This window comes from Xenopus tropicalis, chromosome 4 (genome assembly GCF_000004195.4).
Source record: "Xenopus tropicalis strain Nigerian chromosome 4, UCB_Xtro_10.0, whole genome shotgun sequence".
Lineage (NCBI taxonomy): Eukaryota > Metazoa > Chordata > Amphibia > Anura > Pipidae > Xenopus > Xenopus tropicalis.
Window position 1 is genome coordinate 69,195,919 of NC_030680.2, and position 19,643 is coordinate 69,215,561.

General features: G+C 36.2%; 2 protein-coding genes across 4 annotated transcripts in view; one reads left to right on the forward strand and one right to left on the reverse strand.

Moving 5' to 3' along the window:
* cep89 (centrosomal protein 89) overlaps positions 1-19,643 on the forward strand; it is a 48,361-nt gene that overhangs the window by 25,466 nt on the left and 3,252 nt on the right. Inside the window, exons 13-18 of one of the 3 annotated variants that reach the window (XM_002935795.5) lie at positions 45-225; positions 2,716-2,883; positions 3,030-3,171; positions 7,041-7,130; positions 16,133-16,302; positions 17,279-18,074. In XM_002935795.5, coding sequence (XP_002935841.3) covers positions 45-225; positions 2,716-2,883; positions 3,030-3,171; positions 7,041-7,130; positions 16,133-16,302; positions 17,279-17,408 — 881 coding nt within the window. In that variant the 3' untranslated portion in view covers positions 17,409-18,074. Of the gene's footprint in view, positions 1-44; positions 226-2,715; positions 2,884-3,029; positions 3,172-7,040; positions 7,131-16,132; positions 16,303-17,278; positions 18,075-19,643 lie in introns of those variants that run through there. The other 2 variants (XM_004913555.4, XM_012962270.3) reach the window with 2 other exon arrangements.
* On the reverse strand, positions 8,410-16,134 carry LOC116410408 (E3 ubiquitin-protein ligase RNF182-like). Its single transcript, XM_031900805.1, has 2 exons — positions 16,035-16,134; positions 8,410-10,176 (listed from the first exon to the last, which is right to left on the reverse strand). The coding sequence occupies exon 2, from the start codon at positions 10,085-10,087 to the stop codon at positions 9,383-9,385; it is 705 nt and encodes a 234-aa protein (XP_031756665.1). The 5' UTR covers positions 10,088-10,176; positions 16,035-16,134; the 3' UTR covers positions 8,410-9,382.

The following is a 19,643-nucleotide window of genomic DNA, read 5'->3' on the forward strand; positions in this document are numbered from 1 at the left end:
CCTATCCTACGTTTTTATATTTTAATTCTTTTTCTTGCTGCCAGTTACCAGATTAACAAAGCAGATGATGGTTTTGGAAGGAAAAAATCAGAGTCGAGAGGAAGAACTACTAGAGTTTCAGAAACAGCAGGAAGTTTTACGCTCCAAGTATGATGAGCTAAAAGCTAACATGGAAGGCAAAGTAGCTGCAGAAGAGCATGTTGCTATGGTGAATGAATTAAAAAGGTAAATTTTATCACCCGGTGTTACAGTGGATAATGTCTCAATCAGTGTATAACTCTTCAACATTCTGTGTTAAATACCTCTTCTTATAGGCAGAGATATAACGGTGATTTTATTCATACATATTTGCATTTAGCCAATGTGGTATGCTGGATTAATTGCCTCTTCTCTGGGTCATCAGCCTCAGGGTGAAATCACAATCACTCTGCATAGCAAACATTTGTTCTTAACAAATCTACATTCTTTGAAAGAACTATAACATATTAACCCCCTCAAGGATTGAGATATTTTGCAGTTCCGGAGCAAAGCTGGTTCTATACAATATATTATATGTATCTGTATACAGACTGACTTCAGTGGTGTGAAACATTAACCAAGACCAAAACACTGAGAGTTGTCTCAGAACAAAGTTTGTGATTACTTCCATGGCTATTGTACATATGACATTTAATGAGACATTTTAAATTCATTGTGAGTTTTTAAGTTGCAAGAAACTACAGTTGGCATTAGGAAACCAGGGAGTTAAAGGGATACTGTCATGATTTTTATGGTATACTTTTTATTTCTAAATTACACTGTTTACATAGCAAATAATTCACTCTACCATTTAAAATGTTATTCTTGAACCAACAAATGTATTTTTTTTAGTTGTAATATTGGTGTGTAGGCAGCCATCTCAGTGCATTGTGCCTGAGTCTGAGCTTTCAGAAGGAGCCAGCGCTACACATTAGAACTGCTTATAGGTAACCTATTGTTTCTCCTACTCCCATGTAACTGGAGGAGTCTCAAGCCAGACTTGGATTTCTTACTATTGAGTGCTATCCTGATATTTACTGGGAGCTGCTATCTTGCTCCTTCCCATTGTTCTGTTGATCGGCTGCTGGGAGGGGGGTGCAGCTTGCAGCTCAGCAGTAAAATGTAACTAAAGTTTATCAGAGCACAGGTCACATGACTGTGGCACGCTGGGAAATGAAAAATATGGCTAGCCCCATTTGAAATTTCAAAATTAAATATAATAAAAACATGTTTTCCCATGACAGTATTCCTTTAAGACCCGAGTGCTTTTTTAATTTTTAAGGCAGTGGCAGGGATGAGTGACAGAGGGCAAGGTAGTAAGCCTGAGATTACAAACAAGATAAAGGAAAATTAAGAAGTTTTAAGGCTGTACTTGTCAATACCAGGTCATTGTAGTGGCCATCCCCGTGGGTGCTCTCTGCTAACAAATTTTGAAGATAATAGGAAGAAATTAAGGAAATAAAGAAAGATGCCAAGTGTTAGGTCATCAGTGCGGTTGTTAAATTCCCTATGCTGCTGTCTCTTAACCTTGGGTCCATAGATGTTGCTGGTCTGCAAGTCCCAGCATTCTTCATTATGTATTGAAGGGTTTGTTATAGTCCAACAAGCATTAGGCACATGTCAAACGTGTCAAACACAAGGCCCGCAGGCCGAATACAGCCCCTAGTGACTGTGCCTGGCCGTGCAGTAACAATCGCCTGACTACACTGTAACTGTGCCTGACCATACAGTATCTTAATAAAAAATTTGACCAGCAACTTAGCCTGTGTTTTAGATTTCAGCCCCCTTATGTGATTGAGTTTGACAACCCTGGGCCATAAAGCGTTACAGAAAATGACAGTGACAGAAGATTGATGTGACCTATAAAGAAAGTCTAATCTAAAGAGGGTACTAACAAACTACAGAAATCAGAGTAACTTCCTTTTATACAGGTTTATCCTAGTTAATGCATCAGTAAGGAACAAAAAGGCAGTGTAAGGCTAATGCCACACGAGGCGTAGGGCTGAAATTTTCGGCAAGCGGATAAACGCTTGCCGAAAATTCAGCCCTACGCCTCCTACTTGTGCCTGCACCCAAATGAATGGGATACGCTTGGGTGCAGGCACATGTAGCACGTGTGGCATCAGCCTAATTTATAAAAGCTATGTAATTTACTAAATAGATTGATAGCTCCATCAATTAACCCAGGTGTATGCAATAGGAAAAATGAGTACTGATAGACTAAACAAGCAATCCTTTCTATGTTGGGATAGTGCTGCAGTATATCAGTGATTGACCAGAAGTGAGATAAAAACATTGCTTGTCTTGTTTTTATTAAGACATATTACAGAAAGGAAAACATAGGAAAAAAAGATTCATTGTGCATAAATCCAGTCACTGTTCCCTCAGGCTAATAGTCAGATTGCAAAGCAAAATGCACCATAATACCAGTATTGTCTGCACAGCCAAAGAGCTCAAAATGAAGGTCATCAGCTGGTCTTCTTTAGCATTCTGCAGCTGTCAAATCAGAGATTCTTCATTCCATCATGATTTTGGGCAGGAGGTGGTGGCATTTTGGTGTTATCAACAAATACCAGTCTCCGTGGAATAACATCTTTTTTTATGACTGTATCTTAAGTAAAGGTGACTTGATGTTATTATGCAAGGGATAATAGACCTTTTATGTGAAATTGGTTCTGTTTTCAATGTCCTCTGCAGTCAAATTCAGCACATACAAGATAAAAGTAAAAGGGAAGAAAAGGATCTAATTGACAAGATAGCCACTTTGCAATTACAAAAGAAGAGCCTTCTTTTGGAGAGAAACAACCTATTAGCTGATAACAAGATTCTGGATGCTGAAGGAGAAACAGTCAAAAAATTAAATAGGTTTGTTGGTATTAATATGAGATGTTTCATTATATATAATATTTTGGGGGGGTACTAGGCAAGATTTTGCAAATCTTTCTTAATAAGACTAAAGCCAAAATGAGAATTGGATTTTCAGTTGTTCAACTTACATTCTTTATTAATAGAAAACTACAGAGAAAACTTGGCCATTTGAAGCAACAGCTGGAAGATGCATTGGAGAAAGAGGTTGCAGCCCATCAGTATTTAGCCAACATTATTACACTTGCAGAGAATATTTCTTTAGAACGGGATGAATTGATGCAAGTGGTAAGACCAAAGCTTCAGTTATTTCTTCTCTTTCCTTGTTCCAAACAATGGAAAACAGTTTTAACACCAACAATTACTATCTGACCTTTGAGCATTGGACAGCTTCCTACAACCTGATAAAAGTTTAGTGATTGTCATAATGAACCATGTGGTTATTTTATATGTTGTTCAGTATATATTTATATTTCAGTTCCCCTGTGATTATCTGGTCACGGTTTCCACCTGTTCTTCTTTTATAAAACTTGAATTTTGCAGTGGTGGTTAAATATGGCTAAAAAAAAGCAAATCTATATATTTAAAGAACAGCACACCCTTGTGTTGCCTTCCATGTATCTTATAAATTTAATTGCAGTTTTCTACATAAACATACTTTTGCTCATGAGAGCAGAATTTAAAGGCATTGTTTCGTGCTTGAAAACCAGGTCAAATTGGCATTTCACCATAGATATAAAAGGTTATGGGTTTTCCTTGATTTAAATTTGTAACTACATTGTTTGTGGTGCTGGTATAGTTTCAAGTAACTTCTCAATATTTTTTTTGAGGCATGAACGTTTGCAGTGTAGGCCACCTATGTGATTAATTTGAAAGACCATGTAGATTGTCCCTTAATACATTTTCTTGGACATGAATTTACATGTTAGAAAGGTTCCAAAATATGTGCTGTCCAAAATCTCTCATTTTCTTGTTCTTATCAACTGTTGTCATCAAGATAAAACAAAATTTGTAACAACACCATTGGGCCTAAAAAAGGTACATATTTAAGCCATAATAATAGTTACCGTTTTAACTTGTATGATGTAGATAGACTGTTGCTAATGTGTAAGATAAATCTTTTTTTTAACATTTAATTTACTTTCATTTTGGACCCAGGTAAGAAATGCTACCATATGTGTCCTTGATAAATTAGAAAACTGAACATGCTTAATAGTTTCTTGCATTACAGATGGAAGGCCGCAGTCCTCTGCCTAAATCCACAGCTAGTTACAGTGACATCTTTGCAGAAGCTGATTTGCTTGGATGTTTGTGCTTTGATAATTAGTTTAAGGTTACTTCAGCAGTTGGATTCATCCCAAAACTGGTCACAATAAAGGGCATTAGATTTCTGGCTAATAAACAAAATTTTAACAGTATAATCATGCAGTTCTTATCTTAAGCTATAACTTGAAATCCACTTTATTGACTAACTCCATTAGCTAGTTTTATGTGACAAGATTATGAATCATAGCACAAAGTCCTGAGCTGTGTAGCTTGTTATTTAGATGTATAAATGATTTTAAATCACTGCAAGGTTTAAAAATTAAGAAAAATATATATTTATTAGTAAATCTGTTATATTCAACATGACATTTAACAATTCACACCATTTTAAGTTGGACATGAAATCAAAATTCCTTTTTAATGTCACTGAAATGCATGTGTTGTCATTTTAGTGTAATCATAACATGCATAAAGCTTTTATGTAAGCCATAATGTGACATAGATTTTTAAAAAAAATCTCTTCGCACCAGCTGTAGTAAAATAAGACTCCAGAGTTTTACACATAATGTATATTCTATTAATGCTGATAATGAATTAGAACCTGGTCACATATGGATGAATGTACAGTCATGAAAAAAGTAAGTACACCCCTCAGCAGTTTAAAAAATTTCTGCATATTTCAACATACAGATACTTGATGTATATCTTAACTATAATGATGGGAAAAAATGATAACACATAACACACCATTTACATTTTGCAGTCCACTGTGTAATTTAAATAAACATAATTGCATATTTCACATTTGGAAGAAGTAAGTACACCCTTACATTTATCACTACTTCAAATACCTCAAACTAGAATCACTGGCAAAAGATTAGAACTGTGTTAGGGAGGATCTTGGGGCATCCAAAGCTCAGACATTGTTTGGTTTGCCCTTTGCTATTGTGTGGTGCCTAGATTAAAAGAACTCTGTCTCTGAGGCCTTTAGAAAGAAGGGTATAAACACCCCTAAGTCTGGAAAGGTATTTAAAAAGATCACCACAGCTGGACATCAATCATTCCACTGTTCAAAAGATCATCTACAAGTGGAGAAGAAAGTCAAAATCAAAACAACTGCAGACTTGTCCATGCCAGCCTGCCCCAGTAAGTTCAGCCCAAGAGCAGAACCCAAGATACTTAAAGAAGTCTCTATGCACCCCGGAATTTCATCATGTGATATACAGATAGCTCTTTCCATATTGATGTCACAGGGCATGACATTAATCCTGGGGAATCGTGAAGCTATGTGGAAGTGCAAGGATTGCACCTCTAATGAATGGGGCAGTTCGCACAATGAATGTGTCTGCTTTTGCACATCCACAACTTTTCCAGTTCCAGTCATAAATGAGACCTTAAGATTTCTAGAACAATGTGCTATGGGCAGACAAGGCTAAGATGGAGTTATTTGCTTAGAAAACCAGAAGTCATGTTTGGCAAAAACCAAAGACAGCAGTTCACCAAAATAACCTGATACCGACTATAACGCATGGTGGTGTAGCCGTTCACTATCCTAGAATCCACTATGAATTCTTCATTGTACTAGGATGCTTAAAGATAATGTGAGACTGTCTGTCAGGAGATTGAAGCTTATCCTAAGGTGGACCTCAACATGACGGCGACCACTGAAATTCCAGTAAATGCACCAAAGAATGGCTGGAAAATAAAAGATGGCTCTGGAATAGCCCAGATCTAAATCCCATTGCGATGATGTGGGCTCTGTTTCCTTTGAGCTGTGCACTAGTGTGCAGGCACACAACAATTTGTGGTGTGCGCAAATAATTTTTTTGCATTTTTATATTTATTCTGACCTGAGCACACTGTTTTAAAAAATGTGCACACAAGTTAAAATGCGTGTACAAATTTTTTCTTTGTCAAAAAGGGAATGGGAACACTGTGCATGCAAGAGACCCTTCAAATATCACACAGCTGAATAAATGCTGCATGGTGGAGTGTGAAAAACATTGTTTCAGTCTAAATGAGAGAGGTTGTTAAGGTTGTTTCTGCCAAATGGTGCAGTACTAGATATTAGAACCAAAGTTGTATTTTTGCTATTTCTTAATGAATGAATGATTGCAAAATTAATTTACATCACATGTATCTAAATATATTGTTTGAATAAAAGCAAAATATTGATATGGCCACATATCTTAAAAATCTCACATGACACAATAGCTTGGTATTGTAAATTTTCCACTGGTTGTTATTGTAAACCGTCCACCAGTTCTTGAGTAACCAGATTTTCTCATTGTAATGAAGATTGGAATTAGGCTAAGTTAAGTACTCAAAGTAGACTCAAATGCATTCTTTTTATTGTCATTTGCTGTTATTCTATGTTCGTTGGGTTAACCGATCTGATGCATCTGTTACCATGGAAATGGTAATTAACACTGAATACTATGGCCCAGTTTTTAGCATTGGGTACAGATACATTAGGAAATCATGAAATCAGCCAAAACATACACGGAAACAGATAGCAATTAATATGTAGATAGAACAGGATAATTATAAAACACCATTTAAGTGTTGTTCATACCAGTATCTGAGCAAGGGGCCATAAGAGCAACAAATTAACAGGAGTAGCAATTGTACATCTGTTTGATGGCATGATGTTTGAAAAGGTAAATAAAAACATGAATAGGCATTGCAAGTTTGGTAGGACTTTTATAGATAGTCTACATTTTCTTTCAGATAAATGACTTTCTGTTGTATTGCAACAAGTGATATATTTAAATAGCTTTAGGCAGGCTGTGTATTTTATTTAAATTTAGATTGGTATTCTTTTATAAATGTCATTCACAGTTGCAGTATATCTCAGCACTGATTGTTGATGGATTTTTCTTTCTCTGTAGGCTAAAAGCTTAAAAACTGAAAAACATAGTTTCTTTAATAAGATGTTGGAAGGAAATGTACGTTTGGAAAAGCTAGAAGAATTAGTAAAGGTATGTCTTTGGATCTTGAAACCTTATATTTAGCTAAATGATATCGTGGGTTTTTTTCTCTTTTGCATTAAAGGTCCCTTTTCAGCATTTATTGGATTAAAAGGGGGTAAAACAGTGGTGTATACACAGGCCAAAATGCAGCCTAACACTAAAAAGTACAGTGTAGAAATGATACCTTCTTTGTGATACAGAAATAGTCTATGTTTTACAATCTATCTCCTATGGCAAGATTAAAGTAAGATTCCTACTAAAGGACTAAATACACAGGCTCCTTAACTGGTTCAAAATGTGCATCATTACTTGGATTTGCCCTAAGAGACCCTTCTAGGTGTCATAGGAAAAAATATAATTTATACAGTAGTACCGAAGCAGTTTGTCATTGAACATTGTAAATATATGCACAATTCTCCAGTAAACAACAAGCAATTTAATGCACATTTGTTTAAAGTGCCAAGAAGAGTCAGAATTAAGTAGTGACAAGGATTGCAGGGGAAACTGACAATTAAGCTAGCTGAAATAGATACTTCGAATGCAAAATCTGAAGATCGTAAAACATAACAAGAAATTCCTCAGCTTTATAATAAGCAATTAGTGCAAAACTCCAACCACAAAAACCTCTAATGAATATTTAATGAGGGCATGGATAAAGCTGACATAAAGTCTACATTATTTCTTTAGCACCAGGCAAGTAAGGATTAGCAGAATGTTTCAAATATAAATGTAAAACATTCCTGCAATGTATATCAGGGTATGGGATACAAAAATGTAAGTCATCACAGTTCCCATTCTTTAGAATGTGTTTTTTTCGACACAATGGCTCTTACGGAGAAAATTGCAGCAGCCAAAATACCATGGTCATCATAAATTCCTTTAACTTAAAGGAACAGTAACACTAAAAAATGAAAGAGCTTTAAAGTAATAAAAATATAATGCACTGTTGCCCTGCACTGGTAAAACTGGTGTGTTTGCTACAGTACCACTACTATAATTGATATAATAAGCTGCTGTGTAGCCACGGGGGCAGCCATTCAAGCTGGAAAAAAGGAGAAAAGGCACAGGTTACATAGCAGATAACAGATAAGCTCTGTAAAATGCAATAGTGTTTTATCTGTTATCTGCTATGTGCCTGTGCCTTTTCTCCTTTGAATGGCTGCCTCCATGGCTACATAGCAGCTTATTTATATAAATTATAGTAGACTTTCTGAAGTAAACACACAACTTTTACCAGTGCAGGGCAGCAGCACATTATATTTTAGTTACTTTTATACACTTTCATTTTTTTTCATTACTGTTCCTTTAAAGGAACTTACAATACATCAGTCACAGTGGGGGTTATTTGTAAACACTGATCAAATTTGCACATGGGCAGTAACTCATGGCAACCAATCAGATAATTGTTTTCAGTGTTCAACCTGCAGCTAGTTGGAAAAATCTAACCACTGATTTGTTGCTATGGGTTATTCCCCAAATTTTGTGCAGATTTCATAAATCCAGTGTTTTACATATTGTGTTAGAGTAAGTAAATTTGTGAACTAGATTGTATTTATTCAGAAAAATTCTTATATGTTTGTACTGAACATACAACCCTTCTGGCCTGCCATGGGGCGGCCATTAAGTATGCTCAGGCTTTGTAATATTCCCAGAAGGCACTTCCATCCCATCTGGTAAGTGCTGTTTGTTGTATAAAAGGGACAATAAAGGGAGGCTGTCTCTCTGTAGCTGTCAGTTTTGATCAGTTGTTTCATAATACTGTCACTCACTGTAATACTTGGTGAATAGCCTGCTGAACTGTCTTAGTCACTTGTATGCTGTCAGAAAACATGCCACTGGTATTGTGCCTCTGTAAATTAAATTAAAACCTTACATACATTTCATTCTGGATTTCATACTCCTCTATAACAGTATAATATTGTAATTACTAAGCAGCATGTGTTTGTAGAGCAGCAGGTAAGAAAGTGTGTGCAGTGTGTTTTAGATTATTAAACCAAGGTACCCAGACCTTTCACATACAAGCTTTAAACAGGTTATTCAACAAATAATTATACAACACAAAAATCTACTTTCAGTGTATTTTAAAACTGCAACATGTAAATCATACATATATCAAAATAACACTGTAATACTGGCTATACATGCCTAGCCAACATTAAATGTGTTCACTAGTTATTTAACTTCATAATATCTCCTAATATAGGCTATAGTTAATAAAAATATGTATCACTGGAACAGTTGTTTATGCAGTAATACATTTGTCAACTTCTTGATGAGCAATCACACATTCCTTGGCACAGGCACTGGCAGAAGCCATATACAAGGCATACTGTTAGGCTAGAAGGAACAAGACTAACACATACTATCCCAAGAGTGACTTTCTGAATTACAAGCAGATAAATTCCAAGAGGAAGGGAGCCGAAATAGAAAAATCCAAGAAGCCAAACTAGTATTCTTGGCACATGGTTGCAGAGTTTGGCGAAAAGGTCATGATCTACTTGGCCTTGTGAGCTTACAGAAGCAGAATCAGTACTCTGTTCTGCATAGTAGTCAGAGATGGAGTTTTGACTTGGTGTAGAGTCTCTTTGTACTTCCATTATTGTAATCACTAAACAGTTTGAAGATCCACGAGATGGACTAGAAGAAGCAAGATTTTTAGGTGTTAAAACCACTTCATTGCAATCTGAACTACAAGGTGCCTTGTTTTTTTCACTGATTTTACAGATAATATTGGTATCATCCGGTAATCCTTCAACTTCATCTTCCTGTAGTTCAGTCTCATTGCGACAGAATGGACAGCAAATGCATGGGGAGCCCCCTCCTATATTAAGTATTTTTGTTAGACATCTAGCACACACACGGTGAAGGCAATCTAAAATTTTGGGTTTGCGACTATTTGTATTAAACTTCTGGTAACAGATTTTACATTCCAATTCTTCAGTTGTAAGCTTTTCTTCCACTGTCATCTTTACAGTAATCAGTCTTTTATAGTTGGTCACTTAAGTACCTTGTTTATTGCAAAAAGTAGCATTTTATTCAGACAGATTTCCCATTTCTGAAAAGAAATTTAATACACATTTATTATTAAAAAAAATACATTTTCATATTCAAAATACTGTCCAGTGTGTCTGTATTTTAAAAGCTGTAAGCATGCTAGTGGGAAATTTAGAGGAGAGCATGGCATGCTGGGGAAAATAAGATAGTTGAGAGAGTAGAGATGTAATTTATGACAAAGGCTGCCTATACCAGGCCAATAGAAGCTGCTTACAGACAAAGTCAGTAGTTTATCAGTCTGGGGCCCTCTATGGCAGATGTGGATCAGGCAGGTTTGATTTTCCCATTGGATTGAAGGACCGGATCTGCGTGTTGAAGTGGCCCTTGTTTCGACAGCCTGTGTAATGGTAATTTTGACCCGCTATCACCTTTCACAAGGTAGGCATATTGGGGAAAGATCCACTCGTCTTTAGACTTTAGATTAAGCTGGATGCATACTGTACTCATTGATTTTTTTTTCATGTAACTCCTGCACCAGCTTCTACTAAACTACAGCACCCAGTATCCAGTATATCTGCCATGCATTGTTGTTGTGCAACTGCAGGTGCTGATTCTGGCTACCAAAGGCTTGATACTTAACAGAAATTACTATTATCATATTTATTTTTAAAATATAATTTATTTTTCAAGGCAACTAAATATTGGTGGTTGACACCTAGTTAAGAAAAACATAGTTTTATAACCCTAAATACCTAATTTGCTGGTGAAAACACATTAGAAAAATGATAATGGATTTAACAATTTTTTTTTTACCATGGCAACAAATACAAATCCATATAAATGGCTTCTTTATTCTGCACAAGGTTAGAACCTATTTTGGATTAATGGCATGAGGCCAGTCTTTGGCTGTCATTTCTCATTCATGAAAATGTCACAATAATGACACGCTGCCTGCAGTGACTTGCTTTTCGAGATTGTACAGTCTTATTTTATCTGTTCGGTATATTCAGAGCTGCAACTCAAGCTGAATACACAGTTACATTTACAAGTAAATGTTTATTGGAAAGTTGCTTAGAATATATTTTTCTTTAATTATGCAAAATAAAGAAAAAACATTTTTTGGGTAGAGATCCCCTTTAATAAAGTTAAATTATTGTAGGGAACTAGAGTTGCAGGCTGTTTTCTTGGCTCCTTGTATGTATGTGATAAATAAACTTACAGTATTGTTATTTTAACTACGCTGCTTCTTGACTATTTTTGTGAATAATTGGATGTGCCTGCCATAATTTTTTCTAAAGTGAGATGCAGAGCGTTTGGGTGCAAAGGAACACTGTACTTAACACCTGTCTTGAACAATTATGGGGCCTCCTTTGCAGTTTGCCCTTACAGTAAGTTTATCATCAGTCCCAGTTTCAGGGGGACTGACGTCATTTCAAATGCCCTGTCCCCGTAGAAAAAGCAGTCCCCAGCTGTCCCTGTGGCAACACAGCTGCCCACAGCCAATTGTTGCTATTCCAGCACAGGAGGAAGGAAGGAGTGATCTTCTGTAATCTTGACCCCTTTCCCTTCTCCTATGTCCTCCAAACTTCATGCTCCAACATTTCCTTTGCAAGGAAGTATTGCACTTTGCTTCTCTGCCCCACTAGATTGGACAGGAAAGCAATCTGCACTATAAACACTACTTGACATGCTGCAGTCATTGGCTCTGGCTGACTTTGGAAATATTGCTTGCATTTTGGTTTTAGGTACGGTAATATGTAATTTCTAGGAAAACATATTGAGATTAAAATGTGTGGCTGTCATGTGAATGGGGTAAATGGCAGTGGGGGAAGTGGCATAAAAAATTTTTGCGTGGTGAGCGCAGCATGCCACAGACCCCTTCCTGTCCCTACAGGCACTCATTTTGTGTCCGTTAAATTGCACACAAATAAAGCAAATGCAAGGGTGTGCCCATGTGCTGCCCCTTTTATTGTTGGCAAATGCCTGTAAAATTTGACAAAATATTGCACCAATTTGTGGCAGCCACAGTTAGAACACTGGAATTGTGGGAAAATTTAGCATTTTGGGTAAAAAAAAAACATGACAAATTGCACCTTTTTGTTTTTTTTTTAAACCCATTGAGCAAAATGTTTTATACAGTAACATGAATAATATTTGTTCTCTGTCTATGTCTATCTGTTATCTCCAAACAGCCCAACTAGTAAAAAAAGCTTATTTATATAAATCATATTAGATCTGAACTGAGATATAGTTAATCCTTATTGGAGGGAAAACAATCCTATTAGGTTTAATGTTTAAATTACGTTTAAATAGACTTAAGATATGGAAATCCACATTGAGGAAAGACCCTTTTTCCAAAAACCCCCAAATACCGAGCATTCTGGATAACAGGTCCCATATATTTATCATATATTTATTATTCACACACTATGGTCAGTTTTATAAGGTGCCAATTAAGCTCCTTCAGTGCTGCAAGCTACGCTATTTTGCCACCATGTTTACCAGTGAGCAAATACTATACATTGTTTTAAAGTAAACTGGCAAGGCAACAGTAAGCTTAACCAGTGTTATTTTCAGCTTCCGACAGTATAAATAAAAGTTACTGGGTAATCTGAATGACAGTGTTCCATACACAAATAACAAAGTCTTCATGCAGTATTATGGGATAAATTGTGCATCAGCTAAAAAATGTCAAGCCATGGCACATTTTTGTGATGGATAAATGAGAGGAAAACAACAAGCTATATTAGAAAATGAAGAAAATCCGCTGCAGCAGTAAAAGTATAAATGTGTAGATGGCCATGGAAGTGCAAGCTTTTCACCTGCTGTTTAGGAGGCTGTGAGTTGTTGTACGCACCACAACTAGGGTGACATAGTTTTGGAATAATACTTGTCTAGACTAAAGCAAAATATTTAAAGTGGACCTGTCATCCAGGCATAAAAAGCTGTATAAGAAAAGTCCTTTTCAAATTAAATATGAAAACCAAACTCATTTTTTATTAACACATCCATTCCCATTTTAAAAGCATTTAAACATACCAGCTGTCAATCATATATTGCCTGCCCCACCTCTATGCCTTAGGCACAGTTACTTTCACTTTCAATTTAGAACTTTTTAGATGTTGCTGCTCTCCTCACATTTCCCCTCCCTCCTCACCATCTTTTTTTTCTTCAATTTTGTAACCAGTGCATGGACACGGGTATCGGGTCCCCCCATACTGGCACAGAAACAAGATTTTGGCAGAATACAAAGTTTGCCATAATAACAATGTTCACAAAATGGCGCCTGCCTGCTTGCTGCAATTGTGAATTCCATGGCTGAAGAAAATAAGATTAAAATAATTTATATAGTGTAAGTGAAGTTTTTTTGGTTGACAAACACAATAGAAAACAATTTGGAATTATTTCTTAGGGTGACAGGTCCCCTTTAAAGGGGAAGGTTACATTTTTATCAACCTATAGGAGGCCATTTACATTTTTTTATTGATTATCTTTCTACTGATACCCTCTTTTATACTTCTATGGGCTATGGCAAATATGGAGATAAGTTGCCCACAATAAATCTCCTGTACACTGGGCGACTAACTTCCTGAGTTTTCCCACTGGCAATAACGTAAATCACCGTTGGGAAAACATACACGTTGCTTCGGTTTTGGCTATAGCACAAAGTTTCCTTGTGACTTACGGCAATGTTGTGGTAAAAAAGATTTATTGTCAGCAACTAATCTCTACATTTGCCATCACCCTTACATTCTAACTTCCAAAATGCTGCCTGGTTGCTAAGGTAATTAAGCCCTAGCAAGTAAACAATTTCAGTTCCAAGTACATAAAACAGAAACAATTAACACAATAAATTACAGGTTGTCTGAGAAGATCACTGTCTATAGCATATACTACAATTTAATTAGTTGGTTAAACAGAGCTACTGCAAAAACGGGAACTTTTTGTATTTTCATACAAATCATGGCATTGAAAAACCCTGAAAACTTCTAAAACCACAAAGCAAAGAAATATTCCAGTTGTAAAGATCTATCATTGACTTTTACATGATCTTGTCAGGTTTTAAATGCCATATTTTTGCTTTCAGATTTGTTGTGGTTTTGTCAAATAATAAATAGCATTTTTTTAATAAATGCACCCCCCCCAAAAGTTAAATAATAAAATAATAAATTATATTATGGTGATAAATTATACCATGGTGGATCTTTTCCAAAATGTTGTAATTAGTCTAATTGCCAAAAATGCTAATTTGCTTCTATATAGGTTGGATGCTTGTAATGTAGTCTGTGACCCTGCAATTATGCTGGAATTCTGGGAAAAACACGGAATTATGGCAGCTTTCACAATGTTCAGTAAATTAGTAAAGTAAGAATGCATATAAATTACCTCTTTTACTCATTCTTTTTTCTTCGGTCTTTTTTTTTTTTTAAAAGGATATCCTTAGGTTGATTGAGCTTGACTTGTCCCTTTGTTACTTTGGTCCTAAAGATTAACTATGGTAACCCTTAGTGGCTTAATTTTAGGTGAGTGGCAAGTTACAGCATAGTGGTTAGTACAATCCCTTTGTTATTAAAGTGTTGCCAGTATTGGAATTTGAATGTTCTGACCTGCCTGTGGTATGGTTTTTTTTTCTTTTTTAAATGATCCTATTTGAATTGAATTATAACATGCCATGTCTGATTGCCATGCCATGTCTGTAATACTGTTACATTTTTATCCATTGATCTCATTCACTGAACTTTCTTAGCAGCTTCATTTAAGTTGTGATCAGTGAAGCAAAGGATCCTAAATACGTCCTAAAATAACTCATCTGTATCTGAAGCTTCATGTATAAACTATTCTGCGGAATATCATGGATGTAGTCAATAGATTGTTAACTTGTTAGTAATGTAAATCTAATATGATATCTATTGCATCCAGAAGCTAACAGAACAATCACAATACCAAGGTTTTCAGTTTTAGCAGATGTAGTTTACATGGGTCCCCTAAGGCTTAACCCCTTGTGCTCCTGTCCCAGCACAGTAATAGCAATAAAATACAATGGAGGGGGAAGCAGATGAGCAGAACAATGCTGCAACTTACTTTATTGGGTTTGCACCAATAAAGTAAGTTGCAGCATAGTTCTGCTTGTCTGCTTCCTCCATTTTTCTATTCCATTAGCTAACAGAACACTAATTGGCTAATTAGATACATGACTCACAGCATTGTAGAAATAGAGGCTTTCATTACAGTGTGCTTTTAGGTAAACCTGATGTTCAGCTGTAAGTATAAGAAAGACTATTGTGCAGAACATTTGATACTGATAGTATAGTATATCCTATACAAGTCACTGATGGATCATACAAATAGCATTTAGTTATTTAGATATTGGAGCAATCACACAGTACATCAGGCTTAACACAGGTATATCTCTCACACTCAGCCATTTATCAAGGAATGCTATTGAGAAACAACACAAATCTAACCCATTAACAGTTTCTTTTCCAGAGAGGTATGGAGTTGACTTTGATTTCTGGGAGGTAATGGTTGACCTGTTATTATATGACCTTGAGAGTCTCCAGAGGGTTCATAAACCTGAACTATTAATGTCTCCTTGCAACATGTTTTGAAATATTAATAAGAAAATCAGGAAGTAATAACATATGCATTTAATGTACGTGTGTTAAAAGTCAAAGGAGTTGAATGTATGTGCAAAAATGTATCTGATTACCCCATGTGAGGCACAACAAAGGCATAACACTCAATTTTGCTTCCTATTGATCTACAATCAATAGGATGGCTGCTGTAAATTTATTTTAGGTTAACAGCAACTCCTTTCCTGTTGTGAAATAGATTTTAAGCTGACATTATAGTCAACATAATTTACTACCTATTGGGAACAAGATATTGTTGAGGTTTGTATTTTAAAAAAAGACCCACCTGACTTATTTTCTAGCAACTCCTCATTGAGCCAAAACATGTGCTGTGCTCTATTTTAATCATCCTTGCAAAAAGCACTCTCATTTCAATTGTTACAGGTATACAAGAAGAAGGCTGCTGGAAAACTGCAAGACATCAGCCACAGACTATCAGAGCAGGAGGAAGACTTTGCAGGGAAAGCAGTCCAGTATCAGCGTGAAATGAGGCACCTCCAGCGGCTGCTGCAAGATAGACAGCAAACCCTTGATGAAGTATTGCAGCAGAAAAGGTAAGTCAGTCACAGGGAAAAACAAACCAATTAGATGTGACTGCTGGAAGGAGGGCAGCTGCAGGGCTGTGGGCACTTGGCTTTTCATCTTGGTCCCATCTGCCGTGGCTCCGCTCTCTCTCTCATATGGTTTGTGTACAATTCATACAGAAAATGGTGGATACCCTCCTCCCACCCCCAAAAGAAGCCCAGCTGCAGGAAGATAATCACTAAGAATCTGTAGTCATGGCAAGGTCTGTGTGCCTAAGCAGGAGACACAGTGCAGACAAGCATATAGTCTGCTAAGGAATAAGTTTCCAAAGCCAAGCTGAAAGCAGAGAAAGCACTTAAAGGGTTATATTTTAATGTTTTTGTTTCTATGGATACAGAATTTATACACATTATATATGTTATGACTGATTTATGACAGATCATTTTATGTTTTACTGAGCGGTAACTAAATTGATCTGAACCCCTTAGACTTATCTCACACACAGCAATTTCTTTGCCAGTGGATGTCTGCCCCAAAAAAAAAAAAAACATTAGTCATAACAAAGAGCCTATCAGATTTAATTGTCTCTTTTCTTTTCTTGAAAGGAATCTTTCCAGTGTGGAAAAAGTGCCTGTAAAAATCATTAATCCCTACATTAATTTGCTGCTCTGAGATTAACAATTCCGAGGGTTGTTAGCGTTTAACACTGCCACTAACCTCCAACACCCCATGTAACAATTGAGTTTAACTATTTATAACAGTTAATCACATTCTGGCCAAGGGACATATTTATATCCTTCAATATCCTTCAATAAATGTATCAAGTTATTAAACACTTTTCTTATAGTCAGGAAAGTGTTTAATAATTGAGAAAAACCTCAAACTGCTGGAAAGCCTTTATCACTTCAAAATTTAGTTCATCTGCTACTAATTCTGCCACTAATAGTAATTGATTGGTTAATTTATTCTTTCTTTTGTTTTTTTTTTCTTTTGTTTCTGTTATAGATACTTTATTCTGTGTTCAAATGCAGTGCCCTCTGGGACAGACCTGCAGAGCAGATTTAGATCGGTTAACCCTTGCACTGCCATACATGAGAATCTTCTGCAAATCAAAAATCATTTAAATGATTTGTAAATACAGATCTTTTATGATCCCCATTAATTACAAACCACAGCTGTCCTTTTTCAGAAGGACAAGCAAAAAGCATGCAGTACCTTTGTTAAATTAGGGTGTAATCATGCATTACTACACTGTGTTTTGTTTGGTCGTCCTTCAGTAATAACTGAAAAAAATACCTAAGCCTTATAGAGAGCAATATACCTGTAATGTATGTATATGTATGTGTCACTCTAAACACTAAACAGCTGCAGCATCTGTAATAGAATATAGACACAGGCAATCTTGGATCCAGTCTCTAAATGCAGTATTCATTTGTGTTGGTGCAGGGCTTGCTTTATAACGTCAGCAGCCAGACCCCTGTGTATTTTTTTCATGCTTCTGACAGATGTGGAAGCATTTGTATTTTAACAACTACAGGGTCTGTCATGCCCTGTACTTAATTCCCGTATATGAAAGCTGGGTTGGATTCAATAGTGTTTACAGTCTGTTCCAATTATATTATGATTTATATTCTGTATCCAGGCATAATGAACGGCTAAAGCATTGCTTATTAACCTGTAGAAATTAATTTAAGAAAGCCTTAGTTTTTAGTCTACTAGAAGCCCTCCATTGTAAACAATATCTCTATTGAAGGCTGATGTTAAATGTAGAAATAAAATAAACCTGTTGCCTTGCCATAAACTTATTTGCACTCTGGTCTGTTTAAATGCATTTATTTCTCAGTAATTACTGTAAAAGCCGGTATATACGGCTGTACAAAAATGCTGGTTTTAACAAAGTGTGAACTGTTAATCCCTTGTGTAAATGAGTAACTGACACTGGTAGATATGCCAATCCTAATTGCCTTCGGTTCTCAGGAACTAAACGCAACCTCCATCTGTCCTGTTGTTTAGAAGTAGCAGTGAATTCAACAATTTGTTGTTTTACCCATAGGGTTTGAATGCAATGTTACACTGCTATCAGAGAAAAATCAGAACTCACTTTATCATATTGTTTCTTCTGCAAAATAAAATAATTTGCTTGGGTGCCAAGAATTCTGGATTATGGACTAAAATGCGAAATTCAACATTCAAGCCTGTAGAAACCCCAAAGTGCAGATCTAAAGATTTAGCTGTAAAGTAAAACTCCCAAAAGCCCCTAACAAATGTATGCAGCGTGGTGGAAGTTATAGTTCTCCAGCTGTTCTGTATACAGCTATAACAATATATATTTATATGTATTGTTATATACGGTATTTATATGTATATGGTATAATGCACTATATACATATAAATATAGAACAATATATATTTATATGTATATGGTGCATTATACCATTCTTCAGCCAGGAGGCAACATTGAGATCCTTTTTAATTGTTTGCTTCATCGCGATGCACCACATGCTCACCAACATGTGCATTAGCATATATTTTCGAACATGATGATCTACAATGCAGTACTTTTGCAGGGTGGTCTGTTGAAATAGCCCTCAACCTGGTATACTTGTACAGATGAGTAGGCCATTTGCTCAAGGATTTTCCCTGCATGTATTGTGAAATAAATTCTGGATTATGGATTTAAATGCGAAATTCAACATTCAAGCCTCACAGAAAAATATTTTTTTTTCTGCTGGGGTCCACAGTTAAAGCTGAAAAGAGGCAGAAGAAGATAGAGTAATTAAAACATATAAAAAATGAAGACCAACTCATTACCTTAAAGGACAAGGAAAGTCACAATTGTTAATGATAAGTTAGGCACCCCCCAGTGAATGTATTCACTTAAAACCCCGGGCTGGTACTCCTGTTAGCAAAGAACTGGGATTTTTCCAGCAAGCACTGCAGAACAATTATCTTCTTCATACTACTTCTGTCTGCACGCGGGTGCGCATGCGTGGTAGAGTGAAAAGTTTTTTCACTTTGTTTTGCAAGCACCACAGCATGATCCTTTTCAGTTTTTTCTTTTCTACCCTGGGACCGACACATGCGCAGTAAAGTAAAAAAGCCGCCTTTTTGTTTAAGTCCAACTTTTCACTCTACCACGCATGCGCACCCACGTGCAGACAGAAGTAGTATGAAGAAGATAATAGCTCTGCGGTGCTTGCTGGAAAAATCCCAGGCCGGTGCAGTTCTCTGCTAACAGGAGTACCAGCCCGGGGTATTAGCTAAGTGAATACAATCACTGGGGGGTGCCTAACTTATCATTAACAATTGTGACTTTCCTTGTCCTTTAATGTAATGAGTTGGTCTTCATTTGTTATAGGTTTTAATTACT

What these genes read in the sequence shown, in the direction of transcription:
- LOC116410408 (XM_031900805.1), bottom strand. Translation starts at nt 10,087, where the DNA reads ATGACAGTGGAAGAAAAGCTTACAACTGAAGAATTGGAATGTAAAATC.